The 23129-nt window shown below is 46.4% G+C and overlaps 1 protein-coding gene across 13 annotated transcripts in view; it reads right to left on the minus strand.

The window, feature by feature from the left end:
* LOC129201418 (cystathionine beta-synthase-like protein) overlaps positions 1–22846 on the minus strand; it is a 39115-nt gene extending 16269 nt beyond the window's left edge. For 2 of the 13 annotated variants that reach the window (XM_054812672.1, XM_054812664.1), the window contains exons 1-8: positions 14513–14627; positions 7628–7758; positions 6336–6547; positions 5643–5749; positions 5022–5156; positions 2314–2393; positions 862–996; positions 241–310 (exon numbers count right to left, since the gene is read on the minus strand). In XM_054812672.1, coding sequence (XP_054668647.1) covers positions 241–310; positions 862–996; positions 2314–2393; positions 5022–5156; positions 5643–5749; positions 6336–6547; positions 7628–7669 — 781 coding nt within the window. In that variant the 5' untranslated portion in view covers positions 7670–7758; positions 14513–14627. Of the gene's footprint in view, positions 1–240; positions 311–861; positions 997–2313; positions 2394–5021; positions 5157–5642; positions 5750–6335; positions 6548–7627; positions 7759–9615; positions 9976–14470; positions 14628–15955; positions 16023–17023; positions 17172–19385; positions 19613–20239; positions 21270–21726; positions 22289–22715 lie in introns of those variants that run through there. The other 11 variants (XM_054812668.1, XM_054812667.1, XR_008575398.1 and 8 more) reach the window with 11 other exon arrangements.
* Between the last annotated feature and the right edge of the window lie 283 nt (positions 22847–23129).

Raw genomic sequence — 23129 nt, forward strand, 5'->3', positions numbered from 1 at the left:
TTTTGTATGTTCTTTTATCATTATTATTATTATTCTCTTCCTCTTCTGTCCTATTAAACTGTCTTTATCTCAACCCACGAGTTTTACCTTTTTCTTTTCTCCCCAATCACACTGCTGGGTGGGGAGTGAGCGAACAGCAGTGTGGTTGTTTTAGCTGCCAGTGGGGTTAAACCACAACACTAACAATAAGAGAATGCTAGGGACTCATTGAAGAGAGGGTTAGTAGTAGAGCAAACATACCTTCACACTGCTGCAGGATTTCTTCAGCTGTGGTGTCATAGTGCGTCAGGGGGTTGCTAGCATTACGATACTGTATTGAAAGATAGAAGGGCCATTAAGCAGACTAGAAAGACAACAAATTTCATATTTTGAGGCATTTTAAGAACATGACAAACACTTCCCAAGCCCACAACAGCTACATATACTCTTTCTAGACGGTTTCCTTGTTATCCCGACCTAGGCAGAGTGCCCAAGGGGAGGTACAATCTTCTTAAGTGACCTAATTTAAGAGTAGTTCTAAGGTGCCAGCACCCTCCAATGCCAAGATCTGTCCTGTCTGTGGGACAGTTTCTTTTAAGAATGTGTCCTTCTCCCTATTCTTCTACGTAGCACTGCCAATTCAGTGGAAAGCCACCCATATGTTTTGCAGTTTCTGCAAACATAGGCTCATTGCTGCCCTCTAGTGACTATAAAAGCCACCACCCTACAGCATGGTGGTGGTTCAACTACAGCTGCAGACCTGGGACACCTTTTCCTCCAGAGACACACCTAGGCTGTTGAAGTCAACCAAGGACGCTGAGGAACAAAGCTGCAATACCTCCTCCCACACTACACCTCTGCTTCTGATACTTTGGCTCTTACCTGGTCTAGTATATGTGCATTGGGGATTTCATTTTTCAGTCTCCATGCTACTCCCACGTGAGATTCAGGAGAATCAAATCTGGCAGTAGTTGGGGTCCTCACAATCTCAGCACCCAGAGCTCTCAGGACATCCACCTGTAGCAAATAAAGGTGGTAACAAACCCCAAAACTGCTCTCCCAGCACAGAGATTACATTGAGGTGCAGGGTAAAGAAAACATCTTCCCTTTTACCTGGTCTACAATAGCCTCTTTAGCAGTTCTCCTACACTCCAGTCTCACAGCATCACTGAGCCATGGGTCCAAATCCTTAATGTAATTTGGTCTCAACCAAGCTTTACTCGGGAGCTAGATGTCAAGTTCCTGTTTCTATTCTAGGCCTTCGGGCCTGGAGGGACTATTACCGCATATTGAGATGCCTCATTCACGCAAAACACCGTCTCCTCTTGTGCCAGTCACACATGCTCTGCACTCCAACACTGATATGTTTAAGTGCAAATTATGCACATTTACCTCCTCCTTTGGACACAAACAGTGAAGGAGATCCTCCAGGGCCCTATGCACCGCTCAACTGCTATGAGGGCAAGAAAGTTTACAACATTAAGCTAAGGCAAGGCCTGTCTTCAGAGGGGAGGCCTTCGGTGCTGCGTGGCACATGGCAATGGCCGTGTGGTACCTCTCTCTCCAGAGCAAAGAGCAAGCCATGGGTATAGGTCTTCAGGGGACATTGCTCTCATTTGTGCTGCTGCCTTTCAGCTGGAACCCTGGAAGTGTTTGAACTGAGATAAGTGGTTTTGCTGACAGCAATTTGCTGCCTCAACTGTGAGACATAGGGGATCTCTTGTCTTCTTTTGGCTGCAGGTGCAGCATCACCCTAGTGGAGCACAGGACAGGGCTTGCTCTAGAGGTGGATGTTTTGTGCTTTCCACTGTGAAGGTAAGCAGACGTTACCCATGCAGTTTTTCCTTCCCCTTTGTTGCTGTGGTGAAACACTCAGATGCTTGCCAGTACCCCTCAGTGTAACTTGAGGAGCTCAAGAGGCTCCCTCGCAGCCTTGTTCAGCCCAGTGCAGAACAGAAGAATATTCAAAGATTCAGTATTGCCTTCCTTCATCCTCCTTTGGTCAGTGAGGGACAGCTAACCCAGGGACATGTAGTCACTGAAGTGGAACATGCTAGGTGAATCTCAACATTTGTATTTAAAACAGTTATCACTGTTTTCCAAGTGACAATGCTGTAGGGATGGATCTTAAAGGCATTTTCTGTCCATGGCTAGCCAGCCTGGATTTCTCTGGGCACTGGCAACAGCTCCTCAGCAGAGTTCTGCCTGGCCAGTGACTTGGAGAACAAGAGCCTAAACCTTCATTGCTAAAGCCACAGCACTCATCTGCACCAGGAACTCTGCAAGCGCAAACACGCTTATTTTTAAATTCTTGAAAATAAAAGCAGATCTGACCTTCTCCATGCTCATTTTCTCTGGCATCACAATGATACAGCGGTAACCCTTCACTGCTGCAGCCAAGGCCAGCCCAATTCCTGGAAGCAAGCAAAGACACGTAGACAATACAGTGAGGAGCAACAAAGAACAAAACCCACAATGCTAGCTTTGGCATGCCCTGGCTATAATCAGATCTTCACCAGAGGCTTGAGTACAGTGTCTCTAGAAGGGTGGCAAAGGGAACGTTTCTGGCTATGGGGAAAACTGGATTTACAGATGCTGCTAGTTCTTTGAGGATCACAGCCAACAGAAAGTTTAGCCAAGGGTGGGGAAACTTGACATGTGCAAACTGCTAGCTTTACCATATGCACATCACCTTCCTCCTGTCTCATCCACTTCATTTTTACAAAAGTAATTTGGGAAAGGAATGAGCTTTAAGCTAAAGAAGACTACAACAATCATTTTGATACGGTCAGAAGAGCATTAGAGCCTCTGTTGACCCACTTCTGCATTAAATCCCTAGTTTGCAATGTGCAAAAACTCAGTCCTGTTTAGAAAAGACATGATTTAGATGCTGTTTGTGATTGAGGTTCTAATACATTATGTCAACTTGCTACCACAGTGAAGTACCTCGACTGTTAGAGACAGACACCTTGTTTCTACTTTTCAAATCTGTGCCTCCAGCCTGATGTCTGCCTTCCAGCTTGTCATTGTCTGCCTACCTGAAGGGCTAAGGTCAGAAGCGCCTTCCCCATAGAAGAAAAGCTTACACCTGTTATCAGATCACCTCTCCGCTGGATAAGCCAAACAGATCAAGTTAGTTGATTCGTGCCTGAGGTCAGACTGCACGGCATCTCCCCTGCTGTTCTGGGTACCAGACACAGTACCAACACACGCCCAAGACAATGCCTCACAGGCAGTTTACCCTACACAGAGACTTGCTTGTTCAAAGCTGGGTCTGTTTCTACATGGTACTGGATTGCATACGGGTGGGAAAAAAAAAAAAATCTTTAACTGTTCCTGTAAGAGAAGCATAACTCACACCTCAAGTAATTCAAGTAGTGTTTAAATATTTAGGAGGGGGAAAAAAATACAACAAACCCCAACTTCTCCTAGTATATTACAGATAAATATGGATGTCCCCCCCCCAAAAAAAAAAAAAATGAGACAGCAAAGGCCTCACTAAGGCCAAAGACTGAAGAGAAGCCATCCAGCACTCTCCCTTACGGTCTGTGACAAAGAAAGCATTTTGAGACCTGAACTCTAACACTTTGTATTTTCTGCTACTGACCTGGAAATGCAGCAAATATCAAAACAGGATGTTGTTTGAGGGGGAAGTAGGATGTAGAGAGGATAAAAATATAAACACATTAGCTCTTACATTTAACGTACTCAGTAGCTCTGAGCAGTAGCCTAGAGTAAAAGCCAGTTCTCTCAGGTTACTGTCTGCCCTGGTCTTTGCTATAACATGAAGAGAGATAGCTTTCTGAAGTAATTGTCCTGTATCTTCTTCAGTTCTGCCTTCTTTCTATCTTTTGAATTCTGTGGCAAGGAGAACCCTTTATCAGGTACTGACCCAGAAAGCAGGATATTATAGTATGACCTCAGATACCAGAGGAATGCAATATATATGGATATTTTCCACTACATGCCATTGTTCAGGCAGTAAGTATTGCCACAGTCACAAGGGCTTCAGTTGCACTGCAGCCCCCCACAGAGCAACTGCTGAGCAAACAGCAACAGATCTGACTTCCCAGTTTTCTGCTGAAGGCGGGGAACTGGTCACAGATCAGGTCATCATCCAAGTCCCTCCATTAACAAAAACTGCACTGGATCAAAAGAAAGATCTGCCTGGCCTGTGTCTATCAGAAGGCAACAGTGGATGCCCAGGAAAGAGTTTTAGAACAGGGCAAGACACCTCTCCAGAACACATCAGGCAGGAGAGTAGCTTGTAGCTCAGCTCAGGAACCTCCTCCGTGGAGGCAGTATATTTTATATTTAACTAGCTCAAGGGGGAGCATTCCAGGTATGTTCACTCCCCCATCAGTAGAGCATCTTAGCAGAAGTACAACAGCTTTGACACAGGAGCCCAGAGTTACCTCCAGCCTGCTGATCCCAGCAGACGCTCTGCCCTGGCCCCTGACTAGCAGGACTGTTCCTTCCTCCAGCCCTGCAAGGAGGAGACACTGGCCCAAGTGGAATCCGTTGAAAATCTAGGTGTGCGAGGCCTAGGTCAGCAGACAGTGCTGTGGCAATGCAGCTCATCTCCCATCTCAACTGCACCAACATGGAGAAGGATGTTTCTCAAACCAGGCCCACCTCACCTGATAGAGGGACCATGGGACTTCCCAAACAGAACAGGAGGATCCAGAATCACACCAGTCTTTTGGTGCTTTTTTCCCCCCAATAATTTCAGTCAGACTTTATTCCTGACCAGGACCTGAAGACCTTAGTGAATCTGACCTAACGCTTCTTTTCTTTTAAAGCAAAAGGCCCCTGCAAATTTAGCGAACCTCCTTCCCAGCTGTTCTGGTCAGCACAGGACGCTGCAGAATTGTTCCTTGTGTGAAATGGAAGAGGTACTGCTCCCTACACCATGCAGGCTGGAAGGGATCCCCTTTCTTTGCACAGGCAGCCTCCATGCTCCAATCTCAAGCCTGTCTCTTCCAGGAAAACTACCACAGCATTTCCCACCCCCCCTTCGCTAGGGTGTCTCCATTCCCTACCTGTGTTTCCAGAGGTTGGCTCTATAATAGTGTCCCCAGGCTTCAAGATCCCAGCTTTTTCAGCATCCTCTACCATCCTCAGGCTGATGCGGTCCTTCACGCTGCCCCCAGCATTGAAAAACTCACATTTTGCCACTGGAAACAAAGAAACCAAGCAGAGTTCTTAAACAGCAGACATTTGCTAAACAGGCTGCTGATCCCCAACAGATCTGCAAGAGCAACTCTGTTAATATGTCTGCCCAGCTGACCTCCCTACTTTACAACACCAGAGATGGGGATTCAGTTCACAGCATCTCCACTGTTATGGGTCACAACAACATACAAGCAGCAGTCAAAAACTTCATACAACTTTTTTAAAATTAAAAAACTATTTTCTCTGAAAAAAAGTTTTTACTTTTTCTACAAAAAATGGAAAAGCCGCAGGAAATTTCGTCATTAAGTACAAATTGAAAGATGTTTGAGATGACCAAATCCTAAAAGAAAATGGATTTTTTCTCACCATTTTCTGCAGGGTACCTGCAGCCCTCCTGTGCCCAGGTTACATGACTCTGTTAAACAGGACTACCCAAGTTTCGGAAACAGTGTTTCTTATTTTGATTTTCTGCCTGCAGCAGTACTCACAGAGTTCACACTTGAGCCCATACTGCTTCCCAATCTTGTTGATTCGCACCAAGGGTGTATTGCCAACTTTATTCAGGATACTTGGCAGGATTTTCAGAGGCTCTGGCCTGGTACACATAGAAACAAAGTCAGTGCATTCACAGAAGGGGACAGAGGCAGGTCACACAGAAGCAACACAGCATTTCCAATGCTTTTTATTTCAACCAGCTTTCTCCCTCCCCTTTATCAGGCTAGTAATTTTAGATATTTTAGTTTAAAAGAATGTACATTGGATACACAAAACATCAAGTCCAAAACAAGGATTAATCAGACATCAAGCCAAATGCTGAGGTGAGAATGAAGTGCTCTGCACTTCTTCCTGGCATGAAGTAGCTTAGCACTGCTCAGAGTCAGCTATTTTACAAGTAAAATGCATTAATAGTGCAATCTTTCATCTATTCAGGGAACTGTTTGCCATGTTACTTAAAATAAGTTAGTTCCAGTCCATGTAGTTTCACATCTCTGGTGCAAGGCCCGTTGTATGCTTCATCTGGGTTCTTAGCTTTGCTTATACATGGAAATTAAGAAGCACCAGCATATCTAGATGCTAAACTGCATCAATTTAAATCAGTTATCTTTTGTTAAATCCACACAGCTCTGAAGGGATCTGGATTAGCACTGTACTGAAAATCAGCAAATAAGAGTAATACTTACAGAGTGCTATGACGATGGGGGGAGGCAGAGATGGGTTTCCCAAGCTTCCACGTGCATTTGCTAGGTATATCAGGGCGGATCCAGTCCATTTCCTTCTCAGTAGCCTTGCAGTTCTCATTGTCCATCCCACCAGGGAGAAAATATTTGCCAGGTGCATGAGGGCACGAGTTGGTATCTGGCTTCTCTTGGGAAGAAATTGTAGGCATTTCACCCTTGGGTGGGGGGAAGAAACGAAAAAAGAAAAAAGAGGAGGGGAAAAAAAAAACAAACAAAACACAAAACCACAAATGAGAGACAGGGATTCGTATGCCCTGCTGTAACAAGGTCAGAGCATCTTTTGAGACTATCAAAGTTATTCAAGTCCTGCGCCGTTGGTAACCACCCATTCACATCACTGCCCGCCCCACAATAGCTAAAATTCATGTTACTAATAAGTCCTTATTCATGTCTCTGTCCCTTCACCAACATATCTATTTCCAGTCTAGTGTTTCAGCATGCAGCTTTTCCAAGGGAAGCCTAAACAGAAACTACCTTGGTTCAAGAGAGTAGTATTGACTATAAGCCAAAAGGGGCAATGGCAAAAATTGCTTTTAACACTCAAAACCAGGTTCTGCCACTGACAATAAGAGATCCTGTCACTGTACCTAAGACCCAGGTATTAGGGGAGAGAGCATAGTATGTCTCAGATAGACAAATCCCATCAAGTGTCCCAATTTTGGTTTTCCCTTATATGAAAAAGGTCACAACAAATGGGTATTTTAATGGTCAGTTGATGTTTCCATAGTACTGTGAAGTTGGGAAAGCATTTCAGCATAATTTTGATTTGCCAAATCCTTATTACCAAAATGAGAATCTTGCACTGCAACATTGAGTGCAAAAGTTCAATACAGTTCCCCACATGAAGATAACTTAAACACACTGAAGCACGTGCTTACTGTGACTAGCCTCAATAAATATCAAGAAAACAGGACTAATCTCATGGGAGACACCTCCCCCATACAAACAAAAAACAAACAAAAAAGACGCTCTGAAATAAAACCTCCCCATTCCAAGTAGAGAGGAATAGATTAAGACTATTTGGTTACTAATTAGAAAATGGTGCCAAAAGACTCTGCATTGCTACTTGTGGTCATGAAGGAGAACTCTCCTAGAAAGGACACTGATTTCAATAGCACCTACCTCTACAGCATTCCAGCAGAAAACCTTAGAAATCCCTCTGAAAACAGGGGGCTTTCCCAAATTCTGGTGACAGAAAGGCAGGTAAACAGTATTCCCCAAAGACCAATGAGTACCTTAGACACAGAAACAGGCCTTTCCGATATCAATTTCTCCATGTTCTTTGGTGAAGGTGATGGCACAGTAGACTGGACTTTTCTCGGAAAGCCGAGTACTGTGGGTTACAAGGCTGGAATCCTCTTCAAAGCTGCAGATCATGCAAGTTAAAAAAAAATAATATCAGGAAACAGTCTCTCATAGGGACACAACATACACCCCGCTTTCATGGGGGGGGGGGGGAAATCATAGAATGGTTTGGGTTGGAAGGGACCTTCAAGATCATCTAGTTCCAACCCCCCCCGGCCATGGGCAGGGAAACCCTCCACTAGACCACATTGCCCAAAGCCCCATACAACCTGGCCTTGAACACTGCCAGGGATGGGGCATCCACAGCTTCTCTGGGCAACCTCTTCCAGTACCTCACCACCCTCACAGTGAAGAATTTCTTCCTTATATCTAATCTAAATCTACCCTCTTTCAGTTTAAAGCCATTACTCCTTGTCCTATCACTACCTGTCCTTGTAAACAGTCCCTCTCCATCTTTCTCAGAAGCTGCAAAACAAAGTGAAGATAATGTGTATAAATAAGATTTTTTTAAAAAATATGCAGCAGAGGTATTGCTAAGACCATTGAAGGGTCTCCTGACCCTGTTCTTCCCGCATTACCTAATCTTCCCTCTGCCCTGGCATCCACAGCTCAGATCCAGTAAAGTATGCAGAACACGTCTTTGGTGGACTGTCTGCAATTCCGTAAGCTTGACAGCTACACAAAGTAATAGAAAATACTCCAGTCCACATGATATATACTTCTAGGGACACAAAGGGTGAGAGGGCTTTATGGGGCCATCACCAAAAACCCTGTACACAACTTAAGGAAAGGCTCTATGCAGGAACACTTGCAGAGACCTCTCTACCCTTGAGAAGTCCTAAATCTCACTAGATCCTCCCAAGATTGAATCAGTGTTGAATGCACAGTTACAGTGAAGCTGGATGTAACACACACAGAAAACACTTCAACTACAAGGAAGCCTTCCAGCAGGCGTTTTGTTTCAGAAATTAGTAAATATAAAATGGAAGCGGCATGTTCATTTCTCCTACTCCAGCCAGTTGTTCACAGAGCCTGCCTGCTCCTACAGCTAACTTCCTTTCCTCCCATTGAAGGCAAAAATCTGGTCACAGTCTTGGAAAGCATGGGCCTTTTTTTCCTAATATTTGTTTTTCTCATCACCATTATGCAGCAGGATTCATGGCTCTTTCCATTACTGAACTGTGGTAGGCCTGGAAAGGGCCCCTGGCCTCATCCTCCTCCTCCTGACAAATGCACAAAAACCAGATACAGCTTAGATCAGGCAGAGTTGATGACCTGGTGACACACTGGAAAAAAATCTGAACCACAGGATCAGTGAACTTCAGCATTTGATCCCGCAAGTTAACATGCACCACTAACTACTATGGCCTTATGCACATCAATTCCTTTCTTACATGTTGATTTGAAGAAAATGCCTAAGGCTTTTAAACTGTCTTCCTTTAGGAAAAAAAGGCTCTGAAAGTGCTGACTTTCCACATTAAGGCTTGAAATAATTCTCCTTCTGGATGTAAAGACTCCCATGACACCAAAGTGATACCATTCTACTTTATTTAGGTTATACATGCCCAGGAGTCAAGATGGGCTGCATCCTGCTCTAGACTACTGACCAGCACTTAGACTGGCACAAGTCCAAGAAAGCTAATATCCCATAAATATACATAATGTAACACCAACCAGTCTTTGTTACCAGAAATTAGCTTACTTCTAGTTCCAGAGCAAAACCCAGCCTTCACTTCTATTTCTAGAAGGTGCCTGGTTCACAGTTCAGAATATCAGCACTTTTTTTTAGTAAAGAAAAAATACTCTGGAAATTTCAAGTCGTCTTATGAGCCACATCCACAGCTTCAGACAGCTGGCATGTAATACTAGACGTAGACAGCAACTGCTTTTACTCACAGGTAACACTGACAATACTTACAAAGTCCATCTAATAGGGGTACCTTGCTGCCAAAGGATCAAACAATTTCAACACACAGGAAGAAAGCAGCAAGGGGTTATACACAGGAAACAGCAGATTTTGTTCATCTTCTACGTTCTCATAAAATAGGAATGCAAAACCTTTAACAGCTTTAAATAACCAATCCTCAGTGTCCTTCAAGAGGGTCCAAAAATTGAGAAAGGGGGAGAAATTCGTTGGAGTAAAAGTTTCAGAGGTTCCAGGAAGCAAGTATTTCTTCGTATTGATGGCAGGAAAGAAATGAAGGTGGTTCTCTTGAAAAGCTGCCTTTTGGAGGATTCCCTCTGAATTGGTCAAGACAATACCATCTCATTTCCTCTACTGTAAGACAAAAAACCCACAAAAATCCGCTAACAGCAACACCCATCACTTCTTGAACTAGAAACAGCAGAAAGGGAGGAAAAGCTATATTTACTGCCTTCAACTAAGCTGTGAGATTCTCTCATGTGTTTAGAGGAATGGCAATACTCTGATGTTTGACCAAAGCTTCAATAACTGGGCTAGAACTTTGAACAAAAACAAGGAGAGAGAGAAAAAGCTAACCACAAGCATTGCCAACAGAAGTCCTGTCACCAAATACTAACCTTAAGCAACACCATTCATTGGAAGGAATGCAAGCTCCTGTTCAATAAATCACTTAAAAACATTTTATTAAGCATTATTTTAAATAAAACCACACCCACCCAGCCCAAAGTAGATAGCTATACATACATACATTTATAAAGTCAAATTCTAATCATGCTAGTAGAGAATCAGTCTCAGCTATGGTCAACCTAATATCTTAGTGTTTTGAAGAAGGATAAAATCCTAAGACAGACTTGGTTGTTCTCCAAGAGGAATTCTTACTACAGCACCCAGTGGAGACATAAAAGCATCTGCAATGGCTTACAGTTATACCTAAGAAACAGGTCAAGAGCCCAAGAGTGACTTGTCGTGTTCAGAACCAATGGGAAGACCTCAGATCTTCAAGCTCCTTCAGTGCTACTGATGAGCTTCCTGACACAACCCCCAAAACATCCAGCTGGTGCTTCCAGCCCTACATGATGCAGCTTCAGCAAAATAGGGGGCAGGGGTGGTCAGCCTAGGACATCCAAATTCCCCCCATGATTCTGCCTATAGGCCCAAATCAAGCCATAGGAAGCTGCTGCATCTTTCTACTGGGGAGATCTCTGGGGAACAAATGAAATGGGGTGAGCAGAAATCACCAAAACAGAGGATGACAGCAACTTCATCACTAGCCTGACCCTCTTCCCAGTCTTTCTTCTGGGAACACAGACTGCGGAGACAGGACAGAATGGCAACTCTGCTTCTCTAACTGTAATTGAATGCTGCTCAGAAGAGTCTGAGGGAGATAAGCTGCAGGAAGAGTTGCTCATCTTCAGGAAAGAAATTCTGTCAGCCTGCATTTAAGTTTGCTGTAAAAGGGAACACTCCCATAACTACCTGGAGGTGTGGGCAGAGCCTAACTAGAAAAGCCTGACTAACTTCTGCCATTAGATCTGCAGAGCACATGAGGCAGAAAAATCAGAAAGACAATTTACAAAGTCACTTAAACCTAAGTCACAGAGGGGATTGGGACATCAGCAGAGATATGAGATCTAGAAAACCTCATGGACAAGGTTCACATCTCTGGATCCATCTCTGCAGGGAACCCAAGACCTAAACTATTTCTTAACTCCTACAGAAGAGGATTGAAGGCCAGCAAGTGAAATTAATCCCCAACAGACTGAGCTGAACTCACTTCATAGATATGTTATGAGCTTCAGTTTCTAAGGCTGTTTACAGTACATGATGTCAGCACTAATGCAGACATTTAAAGAGTATCATGCATGCAAGAAGCTAATTAACTTGAGTCTTGTCTGAGGCAGAAATGAAGCTGTCTAAAAGGCAGGTGAAAGAGGTGGATCAGAGAGAGATGCCCCAAGGGCCGACTACTTAGCAAGAGATGAGATACAGGATTCCATTCTGCTGTGGCCTGAGAATGGGAAACTTTGACGTAGGCAGGTACTTTACTCTGTGAACAAGCAAACCATTACAAACCAGTTGTTCTGCTCACTCTGAATATCACAGGGTCTTAGAGAGCTTTCAGATCTTTACAGGTTAACAGATGTAGCAGTTCTCATCCAGCTTTAGGAAGCTGTCTGGAAACACCACAGCTATAAATGATTCAGGGGACAGTCAGCCATCTGTTTTTTTTGTTGGGTTTAGATTCCCCCCCACACACACACTCTACTATTTCTTCAGTAGCAGGCAGCCATTGCTTCTGTGTCAGGAGACATCAAGTGACCTGAAGTAACTGGGGTATGAATTAACAGCACTGTGGCTCTAGGAAGAAATACTTTGAGAATCAAATCTTATCCATTTTCCTCTACAAAGCAGATGAGCACATGGGTGTCCTCTCAATGATCACTCTTCCTTTCAAGGCTGGACTGGCATACTCATAAGCCTCCTGATAGGAAACAAGTAGTTCTTTAATGCCTCTGTAATACTGCAAAGAAGTTAAAACTTCAACAGCAAAGCAACTTCCACTGCTATGGCAATTGTTATGCTAGAGATCAGCCAGTGAAAACATGAAAGTGTTCAGCCTGCCTTCACCCTACAGAATGGAAGCTGTGCATGCAGCTCTAACAGGTGTCTTCTGACATCTCCATTTCCTGAGTTCACTCCAACCTTGTCTGGACTCACCTGATAAGTCTTCTGTATGAAGCCTGATATCTTCAAGGAACACAACAGCATTAGAGAAAAGACTGGAGAATGCCTTATCTGCATTTTTACCTGCTGCAGTCAGACACTTTCATTATTTCTTTCCCAGCTTCCAGTTCCCTCTCCTAAGTCAGCACACAAAGATGGACCAACACTACAGCCTGAACGCTCCTCTTGATCTGCCAAGCTCACCAAGTACAGGGAGGCAGGAGAGGCTCAGGGATTAAGCTAGTTGCCCAGCATGACAAAAGAGGGAGTTGGAGCTCTGCTCTCAAGGCATAGCTCCCCTTCCCCAACATAATGGCACTGAGCCCCTCCCCTCCACCAAGGCACTGCATCTTTTGTTAGCACAGGGCCCTCTGATAAAGGCTGGCAGAGAACCACTGGTCACCACTGCCTGGGCTGGAAGCCAGCTTTTTGGCTGATGCATGTTTTGTGGGAAAGACCAGCTGCCGCCCACTCTGTTCTGGCTACATCTGCAGAACTTTTGGCAGGCATCCACAGTGCAACCACAAGCACAGTACACCCTGCTGCCTGCCTAGCTCCTAGCTCGCATGCAGACAGAGGGCACCTGCCAATAGCCAGAGACCATCCCATCCCGTTCCAGCCGTCCTGGCAGCCTGCTATGCTGCCAGTGCCAGATTAGTGACGTACCTGCACCACCCTACACGCTCCAGCACACAGGCCCCCCATGACCTGTGCTACCAACCACAATTTTTAAAAGTACTGCTCTGGCTTCGGGAAAGCAGGCTGGTTAACTCACATGCAGAGGGTCACAATAGGATACTAAAGAGCCAGCAACCAATATCAAAATGAATGACCTGCCCAAATGCCCCATGTACTGGACCTAACCTAATACCTAAACCATACTTCAACAGTAGTGATCTCACAGCCATTCTCCTGGTGAGAAATACCATGTTCTGAGTGGGTCTCAATTTCCCAGGAAATACCTTTCCTGCTCTGAGATAAAATCCCCAGATTTTACTTATCTCCACACTCCGAGCTTTCCCTCCTTCCTGCAGCACAAGTTTTGTAGAACACAGAGCTCTCATGCCTCAACTCAACAAACAGACCTGTTGAAAGGGTAAACACTGAGCAACTTTGCTGGAACAGGGCCCAGCACTCCAAAACCTCCATGGGCTGAGGCTTTAGAAAAAAAAAAAAGAAGAAAAGAAAAGAAAAAGATAAACAGAAGACTAGATATTCAAACAGGAATAGGAGAGGAATTGGTTGTCTTTTAAGTAATGGCTGCTTCAGTAATATGCCAGCAGCACTACTAACATTGCTATTGAAGTAGGTCTCATGGGTCTCAACCAAGTTCAGACCCTTCCTAATGGGGGAAGGGCAACACATACAATAAGGCGTAATAGAAGATGCTTCTTGATCTACTGCATTAGCCAGACATCACAAAAAAAACGCACTGGCAAGAGACTGCCATGGTATCTATGGGAACAACAGATGACAGGCCAGGAACGGCTAAAGAGCTGGTGCCAAACCCAGAGAGAAAACCAAAAGGCTCGATGTCATCTTGCAACCCTGTATAAGAAGCACAAAGCCAAGCTTTCCTCCCCCTGCTCTTTGCCCGGAGGAAGCACTCCGCAGGCACCCTCTGGCTGCCCAGAGCATCCCCAGCAGCCAGCACCTTCCCAAGGCCTGCGCTCCCATCCTCCCTCCTGCCACACCAGCACCAGGGCGGACTCCAGGGCTCCCCTCGCCCAGAACGGCTCTGAAGCTGCCCGTTCCTCTCTCTTTTCTTAATTGCAAAAAGAAAACAGAAACCCACCCGTGTGGTGCAACCACATTCACCCACCAGCCCGCAGCCCTCTATCCCTCCCCACAGTCCGAGGCTGCAGTGGGGAGGGGAAGCGCTCCCGAGGCAGCCACAGTGACCGTTTAACAGCCGCCCCCACTGAGGTGAAGCGCGGCGCAGCCCACCCCACACGGCCCTGAGGAAGTGGGGGGAAGGGCACGGCCACCCCCAGCTCTCCTCCCCCACCCCACGGCCGTAGATGATGCAACGGGCGGCGAGGAGGATGGAGGGAGATGCAGGGAGGATGCAGCCACCCGCAGCGCCACGGTGGCACCGCCCCCCCCGCTACGGCCGCCACCTCACCCACGCGAGCCAGGCGATCCCCAAGACGCCGCTACCACCCACCCGCTGCGGCGCGGCACACCGGCGAGGAGGAGGAGGAGGATAGGGAGAGCCAGGCGCAGGAGCGCTCGGCCGGGGCACGGGGAGTTAAGAAGAGCCCGCGAAGCCGGTGGCCCCGCCCCGCCTCGTGTCGGCCACGCCCTCGCCGCCCCTCCACCGCCCTCCTAGGGGAGGGAGCGGATGAGCGCGCGCCGATTGGCCGCCACGGGGGCGATGGCGAGTCAGAGACAGCCAATGGGGAGGCGGCGCGCGGCCACGGGGCACTGCCGCCTGCAGCCGTGTGGCGGCCGCGTCCTCGGGGCTCCACGGCCGGGCTCTCCGCGGCCCCACACCGGAGCCCTGAGGGGAACCCGGGGGCAAAACGCCCGGGTTTCTCCAAACGGCCCCCGCGAAGCCCGCGGCGAGGTCTCTGCACGCGGACCGGAGGGGGCGTGCCCAGACCCCGGCCTGCGAAGGCGACATTTAATCGTGCGGCTGTAGGCACGGGCCGTGGGGAGGAACAAGCACATGGGCAGCTTATAACTGCTGAGCACTGCAGGTGTTACTGGTTACCTGCCTAATTTGGAAAAAAATATACCCACCGCATCGGAGGGGGCTGCTGTGAGGGGGTGTCTGCAGCCAGACATTCCCTCTGGCACCTGAACCCCCTGAAAAGGCCTCAGGGTTGCACTGCACCCGGGCACCCGGCCTTGTGCCACAGGCATTGCGGCCCCACCTCGGCTCGCCCAGGTCAACATGAGGGGAGAGACAGGGCCCAGGCATCCCTGGTCTCGTGTCAAAGCCTGGAACTACGCAGCCCGGGGCAGGGAAGAGCTGGTGAATCCACCGGCTGGGAGCTGCAGGCTGGAAATGGTGCTACAAGAAATTAAGTGAGAGCGTCTCGCTGAAATAAACCCACACCGGTCATTTTGCTAGCGGTAGTTGTGCCATGAACCGGGAAAAGGGTTTATCCCAAAAGGTGGCAAGCCCTAAACATGACTCTGGAAAACACCTAAACGTTTCCTCTGTTTTAAGGTCCCACGTTGCCTACAGTTTGGCACTTGTCTGCTGGCGCAGAGGCAGGCTGTGCGCTGCTTGTGGAGATGGAGCAGCCATCTTGAGCCTCGTGGGGGGCTGCGTCCTACCTGAATCGGCTTCATCTCTGTGAGTCCTTATAGCACGAATGCAATGGATAGTTATTACGCTTCTGATGTAATGATTACACTTCTAATGGTGTCTGAGAATGTGATAATGAGGTATTTGCCTTAGTAGCACAACAGCTGCATCCGCATTGTCGTGAATGGCGCTTTACGACATATAACACGGGATGCAGGTGAATTTAAGACACACAACGCAAACTGACTCAGAGTAATTCTTGACAATGACAAGGAGCTCCAAATTATGCAGAATGTTAAAAAAACACAACAGAAATCCTTGCATGAAAGACAAGATACCAAAAAGGCTTACCAGAGTGAAACATCTCAAGAACGTAGCTTGTTGCTGTGGAAAATCCAGGCAGCAATCTCTTCTGTATCTATAAAAAATACCAATAAAGAAAAAAGCAATTCAAGGTAGCCTTATCTTAGAACATGATTCACCCTGAAGCATTCCATATGTTTTAGATAATCAAAGGAGTGGAGACATCTGTGTGTCTCCATCTGTACATATAGATACTACTTAATATACCTATTTGGAGAGTATTGCATGCTGTATAAAAAGGAACAGGATGTTTTAATCAAGTGGTAAAACTGACAGAAGAGATTTTACAACTGGATGTGACTGGTCTGAAGCTGAGTGACCAGTCTTAGGGTCACAAAGTCGAGGGTCTCTTTGATAAGAAAATGGACCATGACTAGAACATGGGGTGAAATTTATGAAAAGCCACAGGAAAAATATTGAGCAATTAAAAAAAAAAGTCAAGAGAAGAACCAATTGGTCTTAAATAAAGAGCGACACTGCGGCAACTGTTTTATTACATATGCTAAAAATCCACACCAATTACAGAGAAATATCCATGTTGATGATAAATTATGTTGCTTTTTCCCTGCCCCTTTTTGGATCAAAGTAGATGTAAACCTACTTTGAATTCCATGTTGTTGTTCTCATTTTCCTAAAGAAAAATTTACTAGAAAATACTGCTGTTAAACAGGACAATTATTTATTTTAAATCGCAGTTTACTTAGCTAATTATGTCTGAAATACGCATGCAAAGTGAGGTTTGCACAAGTTACCATTAGCACCAGGGGAAAAACATCAATTGGAAGAGTATGTGGAATCAGATTCTAGCTCGCATTTGGTGCAGCTAAATTACAGAATGGCACAAGAGGGATGCCAAGCATGAAAAGTGATGTTAAGAATGCCTGGCCCTTGAAATGGGTATCAGAAAAACTGTGAGACACCAGGGCACGCGTGAGGCCCAGCCACAAAGCACAGCGAAACAAAAAAAAATCCATGAATATTTGGAACAGAATGGGTGCAAGTGTTTGAAAACTGCAGGTGTACGCGCAGAGGATACCAAAGGAGACAGAACCATACCTTTCATGCCTTACAGGAGGGACTGAGGGAAGAGGCACTGAGTCAGCTGTTGAGTCTGAAAAAGTGCCAGCCTCGCAGCAACCACTGCAACTTCAGGCAGATGGGCATCAAGATATGAAATTGGCAGCACAGATGGATTTGCCAGATCCTGTAAAATGTAAAACAGATACCTCAGAGGAGACTTGTAAGACCAAGCGACAGCACTAGGCATGTTGGAAACTATCTGAACATAATGTGTGAGGCTAATGAGAGGGATTTGTAATTGCACCACAGCTCTGCACTCAAAATTTGATCTCCTTCACCATGGCAGCGGCCAGGTAAAGGTAAACTGGTGACACAAGAAAATCGGAGTTTTGACTTTAAAAAATCCCTGACTTAAAAGATATCCACAGCAACACCGACCCGCACTGTACCATTGGCATTAGTGGCATTAAAATCAATCATGGTGGCCGGGAATGAATACACAAAGCTTTTCTCCATCCCACTGCCCACTAATTACTCCCGTTATGGCTGAGGCCAATCAGTGGGACACTTAAATTACTCTTGAACCTAGCCTTGTGAATAACTCCCATAAATCAGCAGGTCACTACCGACTTAACTTAAACCGGTTCCTGAAATCTTATAGTACTCAGGAGTATTTTTTTTTCCCCAAGGAAGAAGAGGAGTTGTGGTGGGGGTTGGTATATAATCAAAATTATGATTTGATCAGCAGAGCAGTGATGTAGCACCAGCTAGAATATTAAGATAGAAATAAACAGCTTGTTTAGGAATGGCAAGCAGAGAATGTTGTTTCTTCTATCAGTGATGAGTAGACATGCTGAAGACTGAAAGGTTGAGGAGAGAGGTCGCTTGGACATCTGCAATCAGTGATCAAAGGAAGGGGGGGAAAAAAGGTAAATGCTGTTGTGGTAGGATCACTGAAGGAGGAAGATCAGGTGGAGGAGGCTTTTTGTGAGCGACTAATGAAGTCACCCAAAGAATCAATGGTGCTTTGGTGGTACCCAGAGCCTGTCGGGGAAGGGAGAGCACAAGGCTATTCCACAAGCTTGTGGAAATGATTTTATACAAAGGGAGGAAAAAGCAGCCCAAGAAGAGCCACTCCATATTTTAACTGCATGGGAGAGCCCGCAAACAATTTGGAGGTCAGAATCACCATTCAAAATGATCTTTGACAGGCTGGAGAAATGAGAAGAGAAAGTAAAACAGGAAGTTGGCCGACAAGGACAAATGCAAAATTTTCAGCCAGGCAGGAGCAATCAGCTGCTTGGGACTGTGGTGCAGGATAGCCCCTATCTGGACAGCATCTGTGTAGAGTGGAAGGTATGACTATAGTGCCATGCAAACTCCATGTGAGGTAACAAGGCCCCGCTGTTGTGAAAAAAGCAAACATCACACAGCGTTATGCAAACAGGAATATAGTCTGCAGGACACATGGCAGTCAGCACTGGTGTGCTTTGTTGAGGTACCATGTCCGATCCGGAATGCCGCATTTCAAAAAAGATAAGGCCCACGTGGGATGTGGTCTGAGGAGCACGAGAAGGTGTAGAAACACAGCCCAAGATGAAACACTGAAGTAAGTGGCATTGTTCGGAGAAAACTGAATAGAGGCAGAACTGTCTTCACTTAGCTCAAGGGCAATGAGGAAAGGGATTAACCATTTTTGATGTTCCTTCAGAACAGGAGAAAGTGGAAAAGGTCAGAGTTGCAGCAATGAGGATTTATGCTGAACATCGGAACCACAGGCTTGCTCAGGCTGGAAGAGACCTCAGGAGGTCTGCAGTACAGCCTCCTGCTCAAAGCAGGGTCCACCCTGGTTGCTCAGGCCTTGTCCAGCCAGGTCTTGAAAGCCTCCCATGACAGAGGCTGCACAGCCAGTCCAGTGCCTGGCTATCCTCATAGGGAAAATGTTTTCCCTACACCCAGCTGGAACCTTCTCTCTTTCAACTGCAGTAAACATCCTGACTTTTCCTCTTGCTGACCTCCCTGGAGGCATAAGGAGGTGGCTGTCAGGTTCCCCCCCCCGGCCCTGCAGTCATCCCTTCCCTGGGCTAAGCAAGCCTTGCTCCCCCGGCCTCTCCTCACAGGGCTGGCCACCACTCTAGCCACTGACTGTCTTGGAGGCCCACCTCCCACCAACTCACTTCAACTTACTCATGTCTTTCCCCTGCTGGGGCCCAAAACAGCAGACAGTGCCTAGGTATGGTCTCACGGGTACCGAGCAGAGGGGGATAATCACTGCCCTCGGTCTGTTGGCTGTCCCTGTTCATACCACCAAGTATGCAGTTGCCCCCCTGCTTTGCTCTCAGGACACGCTGTGGTCTCCTGTCCGGCTTGCAGCCCACTGTGACACCCCGGACCTTACCTGCAGAGCAGTCCCCAGCCTGTGCCTTCCCCGGGGCTGGTCCATCCAAGGGGTAGAACTTTGTACTTGTTCTTGCGGAATTTCATGAGGTTCCTGCTGGCCCATCCCTCTGGCCTGTCCAGGTCCCTGTGGGTGACTGCCTTGCCCACTAGTGTCAGGTGTACCCACCCCAGTTCAGTGTCATCCACAAGCACAATGAGGACGCACTCATTTTCTCCTGTAAGTCACTGATAAAAAAAATATTAAACTAGGACGGATACCAGCACAGACCCGTATGGTACTCATAACTAGTCTCCAGGGAGGGTATGAACCATTAATCACTGTCCTCTAAGCCCAAGGACCCAGCCAGTTTTTTCCCTCACTTGGCAAGCCACCCATGCAGACTGCAATAACCCAGCCTGGATACCAGGGTGGAGTGAGAGACTGTCAAGAGACCTCACTCAAGTTGTCTACTAGTATTGCAAGGAGGACATAATCCACTACTCTCACTTCACTACTTCACTATTCCCTTTGCATAAAGATGATTCTTCTGGAAGGTGTTACAGCTGCCACCACATGTGTGTGTGAGAATCAGAGAGTTGTCCAAAAGACCAAAGGCTTGGCTCCTGGGAGACTGAGCCAGAAAGGCAATTAAATGTCTCTTTGTTGTGGTCAATGCAGTCACATGAAAGGGTCAAAAATCATGAGTCAAACCCCTCCGGAATGAAAAGACTGGCCCAGACATTAATGAGACTATTACTCGGTCAGCTTTTAGCTTGTCCTGGACTTTGGAATTTCCCTTGCCCATCCCCAGCCCAGCACAGCAACAATTAATATTGTGCGCAATCCCAAAGTCAGTAATGCAGTCTGCTCACTTTCCACTCATGCTTTGTCCAGAAATCAGTTCTTCGCATCCTGTCTTAGAGTCCCTTTATCAAGTCTCTTCTTCCCGCAGCTCCAGGACTTTTTTTCTCCACCGACACAAGAGGAAGCATCCTTCGTGTTCACTAGAGAGAAAGGAGGAAGGAAGAGGAAATGATGGAAGATGCAGGACTGTTTTGGTCCATGAAAGCTCTCTCTCATCTTTCTCATACACATGAGCAGTATTAGCTCTCAAGGGAAACAAGGGTGGGTAGAAAAGGGAGGAGTGGTCGCTCCCCCAGCTCTTCCCACAGGTCTCAGGTGCAGGAGGCAGGCTGGCGCACAGGTTGCAGCTCCCTCCTGCCGCCTGGCTGGAATCCCAGACAGCTCCAGGATGAAAGTGAGAACAGTCTGAAACACTGCCAATATTCAGTTGCATAGGTAGGAAGACTTGAAATCAAGCCAGGTGCTGGCAAAAGCACAGCAGGCCTCAGCCTGGTAGACTAAAGGCTTTTCTGTGAAAAACAAAGAGGCAGGGAGACCGGCTTGATTGCTATCTACCTTTCTCCCCACTTTGTCTTGCAGCTCACTGAAACCAGAGCAGAAACAATTTATTTAAACTATTTATGTTTTTTCTTCCAAACCTAACTAAAAGAGCAGCTTTGGAAACTGAGAGCTGGAGGTGGTCTACAGCACGCTGATCTCACAGTGCTCGGGAAAAGAGTGCTCAGCAAACCTTTGTCAAAAATGCATGACTTTGTCCCAAAGGAATCACAGAATGGTTTGGGTTGGAAGGGACCTCAAAGATCATCTAGTTCCAAGCCCCCTGCCATAGGCAGGGACACCCTCCACTAGACCAGGTTGCCCAAAGCCCCATCCAGCATGGCCTTCAACACTTCCAGGGATGGGGCATCCACAGCTTCTCTGGGCAACCTGTTCCACTGCCTCACCACCCTCACAGTGAAGAAGTTCTTCCAAATATCTAATCTAAACCTACCCTCCTTCAGCTTAAGGCCATTACCCCTTGTCCTATCACTCCATGCCCTTGTAAACAGTCCCTCTCCAGCTTTCTTGTAGGCCCCTTCAGGTACTGGAAGGCTGCTACAAGGTCTCCCCAGAGCCTTCTCTTCTTCAGGCTGAACAACCCCAACTCTCTCAGCCTGTCGTCATAGGAGAGGTGCTCCAGCCCTCTGGTCATCTTCATGGCCCTCCTCTGGACTTGCTCCAACAGTTCCATGTCTCTCCTGTACTGGGGCCCCCAGAGCTGGATGCAGTACAGCGGAGTAGAGGGGCAGAGTCACCTCTCTTGACCTGCTGGTCACGCTTCTTTTGATGCAGCCCAGGATATGGCTGGCTTTCTGGGCTGCAAGCGCACATTGTTGGGTCACGTTGAGCTTTCAGGAATACCTGAATCATATTCAATTTCTCTTCCTAGTGGGAATAGCTTGCAAAGCTCTGAATATTTTTAAGGTAGTTGGATCAAAGAGGCAACCATACTCACACAAGCTGCTACAGGGCTCCAGCTCACCTGAGAAGTGGCTGCTGCCCCCAGCCTCACTTGCATCTCACCACTTCATCAGAAGTTACCACCTTTTTGCTCTGCTGATCTACCAATACACATAACTTGCCTTTGGTCCTGTCAAAACAACCTACTTAGAAAGCAAATTATGAAAAATTATGAAATTATGAAAAAGTACCAAACCTGATGATTAGCGGAGCACTACTAAGAAGTAAGGCATTTGTGTCTTAACAGCTAGAGATGAGCTAAGCACACCCTTCCCCCTCACACTTTGCATATGTCAAAATGAAGCCACCGGCTACCAGAGCTACTGTTGGCAGCAGATCTGGTTTGTTACCTTCCATCGTTCAAACCGGATTCCATAAATCCAATTTACAGTTGAAACTTTAGATCAATTGAATTAACACCTTTTTTGGCAGTAACCTCCAGCAGGAAAACAGGACCTTCTGAAGTGGTTCTGCTGCTGCTGCTGAAGACTGCGGGACCGCGGTATAGGATAGCAGTGTCCTTTCACTAGTGGCTCTTCTTGCTGGAGGTTACAATTCTGTAAGAAATAAAACATGACATGCCTTAACAGAGGATTAGATGTCTATGACCGATGAGCACCTTGCTGACAAGGAAGGATTGTCCACGTAGTTCAGGAGAATTGCCCCATTTTCCATAAGTGTGGATTTAACAAACTGAATATTGCAAAAAGAATTTGGAGATGTTTGTAAATAACATAACATTAGCTAAGTGGATGAATTCAGAAATACTTGTGCACAGTTTGAATGCATCACGTATCAATTCAACATGAAGGTGTATTGATTTATTCTACAGATTGCATTTTTTTTTTTTTTTTCAAAATACACTCCAAGGTAAAATTGTGCTCTACAGTAATCTAGCTCATCTTCATCCTTGAAAAACTGGCAAATACAGCTACAAACACTCTGTTCTACAACAGCCTTACCTATCAGAGATTACTTCCTTACCAGCTGAAGTGAGTGCACACCAACTTGGTTCCGTTTCTCAGCTCTGACTTCTCTTGAACAGGACAGGTTTTTTGGGGCAGTCAGCAGTGCAGCAACAGCGGTGGTTACAAGAGTCTGGAGAAGGGAGTGACTAACGTCCCCCCTCCTCAACTGCTGTAAAAGTAGTTTCATTTCTAATGTATTAAAGACAGTATGTTAAGTTTAAGGTGCTGATGTAAAATATCATCAGTGGACACAGTTGTTAACACCCAAAGTTCTGCAGCTTAAGCAACACCACGAAGAATCATCTTCAAAAAGCCACAACCCCTCTGTTACTCATTTCTTCAGTGAAACACGCTCTGTTAAAAATGAGCCTTCTTGTTCTCTACAGATCACCGCAACAGAAACTTGCAGGATCTCTCAACCAGAACCCTT

Source organism: Grus americana, chromosome 1 (assembly GCF_028858705.1).
Source record: "Grus americana isolate bGruAme1 chromosome 1, bGruAme1.mat, whole genome shotgun sequence".
NCBI lineage: Eukaryota > Metazoa > Chordata > Aves > Gruiformes > Gruidae > Grus > Grus americana.